Genomic DNA, 5,244 nt, shown 5'->3' on the forward strand with positions numbered 1-5,244 from the left:
CTCTGTCGCCCAGGCTGGAGTGCAGTGACGCGATCTCAGCTCACTGCAAGCTCCCCCTCCTGGGTTTACGCCATTCTCCTGCCTCAGCCTCCCGAGTAGCTGGGACTACAGGCACCCGCCACCTCGCCCGGCTAGTTTTTTGTATTTTCAGTGGAGGCTGGGTTTCACTGTGTTGGCCAGGCTGGTCTCGATCTTCTGACCTCGTGATCCGCCCGTCTTGGCCTCCCAAAGTGCTGGGATTACAGGCTTGAGCCACCGCGCCCGGCCTCTAAAATTCTTATGTTGAAGCCCTAACCCCAAATACGACTATAGAGAGAGATACAGTCTTTAGGAGGTAATTAAGGTTAAATGAGGTCATAAAAGTGGGGCGCTAATCTGATAGGACTGTGGCCTTATAAGAAGAAGAAGATTCTCTCTCTCAATGCCATGTAGGGACATAAGAAGGCAGCCATGTGCAAGCCAGGAAGAGGGCCCTAACCAGAACCTGAACATGGTGCCATCTTGATCTTGAACTCAAACCTCCAGAACTGTGAGAAAATAAATTTCTGTTGCTTAAACCACTCAGTGTGTGGTGTTGTCTTATGGCAGCCTAGGCAGACTAATAGGCTATGGAACATCCGTACAATATAATACTATTTAGTGCTAAGAAGAAATGAGCTATCAAGCCATGAAAAGACATGGAGAGACCTTAAGTGCATATTGCTAAGTGAAAGAAGCCAATTCAAAAATGCTACATACTGTATGATTCCAACTATATGACATTCTGAAAAAGGCAAAACTATGGAGACAGTGAAAATATCAGTGGTTACCTGACCAGAGACAGGGAAAAGGAGTGAGGAAAAAATAGGTAGAGCACAGGGCTTTTTTAGGGCAGTGAAACTATTCTGTATGATACTGTAATTATGGACACATGTCATTAGACATTTGTCAAAACCCATAGAACAGGTTGGGAACCAGGCCACGCAGCAGGAGGTGAGCAGCAGGTGGGTGAGTGAGTGAAGCTTCATCTGGATTTACAGCCATTCCCCATCACTTGCATTACCACCTGAACTCCACGACCTATCAGATCAGCAGCAGCATTAGATTCTCATAGGAGTGCGAACCCTATTGTGAACTGCACATGGGGGATCTAGATTGCACGTTCCTTATGAGAATCTAATGCCTGATGATCTAATCACTGTCTCCCATCGCCCCCAGATGAGACTGTCTAGTTGCAGGAAAACAAGCTCAGGGGTCCCACTAATTCTATATTATGTTGAGTTGTATAATTATTTCATTATATATTACAGTGTAATAACAATACAAATAAAGTGCACAGTAAATGTAATGCACTTGAATCATCCCGAAAACATCTCCTGTGCCTCCCCGTCCCCACCCCCTGTGGAAAAATTGTCTTTCATGAAACCAGTCCCTGGTGCCAAAAGGCGGGGGACCCCTGCCATAGAATGTACAACAGAGTGAACTTTAAACTATGGGCTTATAATAATAAGTTCATAATAATGTATCAATACTGGCTTATCAGTTGCAACCAATGTACCACACTAATGCAAAATGTTACCAATAGGGGAAGCTGGGGATTGAGGGGAAGTACATGGAACTCTTTGTACTATATGCTCAATTATTGTGTAAATCTATAATTATACTAAAAAAGTAGGCCTATTATTTAAAATAATTATGTGAAATTCAAATTTCAGTGTCTATAAAGCTTTATAGAAACACAGCCATGCTCACTTGTTTATGTTGTCTCTGGCTGCTTCTGCACTATCACAGCAGACTCGAGTAGTTGCAACAGTGACCATGTAATCACAAAGTCTAAAATATTTACCATCTGGACCTTTACAGAAAATGTTTGAAGACCCTTGTTCTAAATTTCATTACCTAAGTTAAAAAGAAAAAGGAAAGCACATCCCTCACAGGCTCTTCTGAGTTAATCACTTTATTTAAATTGTTTAGAGTTGTTAAAATCACGAGACATACTAACTACATAATCTGATTTTAAAATTTTAACTAGATAGTATCTAATATTAAAAAAAAAAAATTCAAGGCTAGGCACGGTGGCTTGAGCCTGTAATCCCAGCACCTGGGAAGTTGAGGCAGGATGACTGCTTGAGGCCAGTTGGAGACCAGCCTGGGCAACACAGCAAGGCCCTTGTCTCTACCAAAAAGTCAAAAATTAAGAATTAACCAGGCATGGCGGTGGCGTGCACCTGTAGTGCTAGCGACTCAGGAGGCTGAGATGCAAGGATCACTTGAGCCCAGGAGTTTCAGGTCACAGTAAACTATGATTGCATCACTGCACTCCAGCCCGGGCGACAGAGCGAGACCCTGTCTCTAAAAGAAAAAAAAAAAAAAAACAAGTAAATCAGTGAAGTACTTGAACATCCAAACAGCATCCAAAACAGCAACTGTCACAGAATGAAACACTAGCAGACAATAGTGTTTCACTCTATTGCTAACAAAATCTATCCTACTTACTGAACACTTAAGGAATTAAAGTGTTCAAAGAAGAGAAGACTGTTAACAGTTTGAAAAGGGAAACCTGGAAAACAATGGAAATGGGCACATTCAGGGAGGGGCAGGATACCTGATAGAAGTGAGTCAGTGAACTGACTACAAAGAATAGAATGCTCTGTTAGAGGACATTAAGTCAAGTGATCAGATAAGTCAGGAAAATGCAGCCTGGGTATCAGAAGACAACATAAAATAATGCCATGAGGAAGTGTCCCATAGTTATAGTTTAAGAAATGTTGCTGGCCAGGCACAGTGGCTCACACCTGTAATCCCAGCACTTTGGGAGGCCGAGGTGGGCGGATCACCTGAGGTGGGGAGTTCCAGACCAGCCTGACCAACATGGAGAAACCCCGTCTCTACTAAAAATACAAAATTAACTGGGCTTGGTGGTGCATGCCTGTAATCCCAGTTACTCGGGAGGCTGAGGCAGGAGAATCGCTTGAACCCGGGAGGTGGAGGTTGCGGTGAGCCGAGATCGTGCCATTACACTCCAGCCTGGGCAACAAAAGCAAAACTCCATCTCAAAAGGAAAAAGAAAAGTTATGAAAATATAACAGCTGACTAGCTGACAAAAACAAATCATAACTACCCAATATATTCAAGTAGTCTTATTAATAACCAGGGATCTTAGGAAGAATAAACTCTGCAGACACGAGTTAGGAAAGCATTATAGAATAGATACTAGAGGTACAGACTTTGGAAGTCGAAAAACCCGGTCTGATCCTTCTTCTGCCATTAACTAGCTTCAAGAATCTGAGCACAAATTCTGTTAGCCTCAGTTTCCTCATCTCTAAAATAAACAGTACCTCATTGGACTGTTGGTAGGATTAAACAAAATACTGCATGTCGAGAGTTTAGCAGGGTGCCTGACACAAAGAAAGTGCTAAATAAATGGTTACTGTTACTAATGTACTTGGCTTAGGAAAATGGGAATAGAAGTCTTAAGTTTTCCAGCAACTCTTAGAAAATCTACCCAAGGATTGAAATAAATCTCCAATAGAATATAGTTTTAGAGAACATCTGCCCTTGAAAAAATTAAATGACTTTGTTCAATAAATAGTTGAGATTCCTTCCACTCATGCTATTGAGAATGCTGATCCAAGGGAGAAAGATAAACTGGGTTCCCCTCAATTCCGAGGCTGATGAGTGGTGTAGGCTCACTATGGGGCCCATTTGGGAACCTACACAATCCCAAATTCATATTGGAACCTAAGAACAATATTACTATTATATCTTGCAATCAAGAGGAGAATAAAAGTCTCCCCTAAATACTTAGATAACAAAGCTTCTCCATTCTCATTTCCACCTCATTCCATTCCACTCTTCCTAACTACCAAAACCAAACAAAATATCCATTAGCAAGAAAATTAAGAGCTGTATCTGGAAAGCAGTCAGGATTCTACCATGAGTATTAGGTCTAGCTAAGCAGGGACCCGAGGTCAGGTGCTTGGGTGTTTTGCTTTTCCGCCAAGATGGACATCAGGCTTAAACCAATAGTAAAAGCTGTAAGATTAGGATTTCTTGTATATGACCACATTCTCTCATGCACATCAAGCACACAAAAACCCACTCCATTGTGCTCACCGCCCACATTTCACACTCAGGAAATAGCTTGCAGCCTTTTTGGCGGTCCCAGCCATCTTGCCCTAAACCTCCTAACGACGTCCAGTGTTAGCCACACAAAAAGATGATCCAGTACTTCCCCAACGGGAACAGTGAAAAACGATAGTTAACTCCAGTTAGACAATATTCTACTCTCCCTGTGGCCAGGACAGAAGCCGAACGATCCTCCCAGACTCTCACAGGGGCACGAACGAGAGTGACGAGTGGCCTCACTAACCAGGCAGGGTTGGTCCACACCTGTCACCACGACTGGGCGGAAGTAGGGAGGAAGAAACCTGTAGATGCGAAGCCGAGCCAACCTGGTGCATTATCAGATCCCACTCACCCCAATCTTCATCCAGCCTGTGAGAGAGTCCCGGACTAAAAGATGACTCCATCGTGCCGGCAACACCTCCCGACTCCCCCATATCACAAGTTCCTCTTCCCTGGAACTCCGTGATTAATATCTGGGACGGCGGCGGCAGGCGGACAAAATACTCCGTAACGCTGACGAGACGGTGGCCGAGTAAAGACAAACTGCTTCTGCCGCACGAGGGAATTAGTACACAGAAGTACGTCAGAGACTAAGCAAATTTAAACAGACCTCTGAGTAAATATTTCCCTTTTGGAGTTTTCAGGACTTTCTGTCCCACTGTTTTATGGGGGAGGCGGGGTAGGACACGCAGACATCGCTTCGACTGAACAAAATTTATCAACATTGCAAATAAAAAGTAAAGCCCCTTTCTGAACATTCTGGCTTATTCCTTGATTATCCTTCTTAATACCACAGCGTGGCTATCTCAGAACAAAATTAGAGACTAATAGTAAATTTAGTTTAATTTTTACAAATAATTCTCTATTAGTGTAAAAATTCTTCATATACGCATGTATGAAAGAAAAACACTACTATTTTTCCACATTCGTGGAAACTGCTTAACTGACACAGTATCCGAGGTAAGTGGTACTATAAAACATACTTCTAGAAAGCCTACTTTTATTTAAATAAATTGAAACAAAGCAAATATAAAAGATAACCCCCCCAAATTTATCTCCTAAAGATAAGTTTCTAAAGCATAGTATTTAGTCAAAGTCCAAGCGATACTCCCCTAAGACCTACAGTAATCGAAGTTC

The 5,244-nt window shown here is 42.5% G+C and overlaps 1 protein-coding gene across 1 annotated transcript in view; it reads right to left on the bottom strand.

Annotated features, from left to right (window-relative positions):
• The window catches only part of ATF6 (activating transcription factor 6), a 201,495-nt gene extending 196,845 nt beyond the window's left edge, over positions 1–4,650 (bottom strand). The window contains exon 1 of the mRNA XM_011996105.1: positions 4,460–4,650. Within this exon, the coding sequence (XP_011851495.1) occupies positions 4,460–4,541 (82 nt within the window). The 5' untranslated portion in view covers positions 4,542–4,650. The remainder of the gene's footprint in view (positions 1–4,459) is intronic.
• Between the last annotated feature and the right edge of the window lie 594 nt (positions 4,651–5,244).

The sequence above is a fragment of the Mandrillus leucophaeus genome, unplaced genomic scaffold, assembly GCF_000951045.1.
Source record: "Mandrillus leucophaeus isolate KB7577 unplaced genomic scaffold, Mleu.le_1.0 Scaffold502, whole genome shotgun sequence".
Classification (NCBI taxonomy): domain Eukaryota; kingdom Metazoa; phylum Chordata; class Mammalia; order Primates; family Cercopithecidae; genus Mandrillus; species Mandrillus leucophaeus.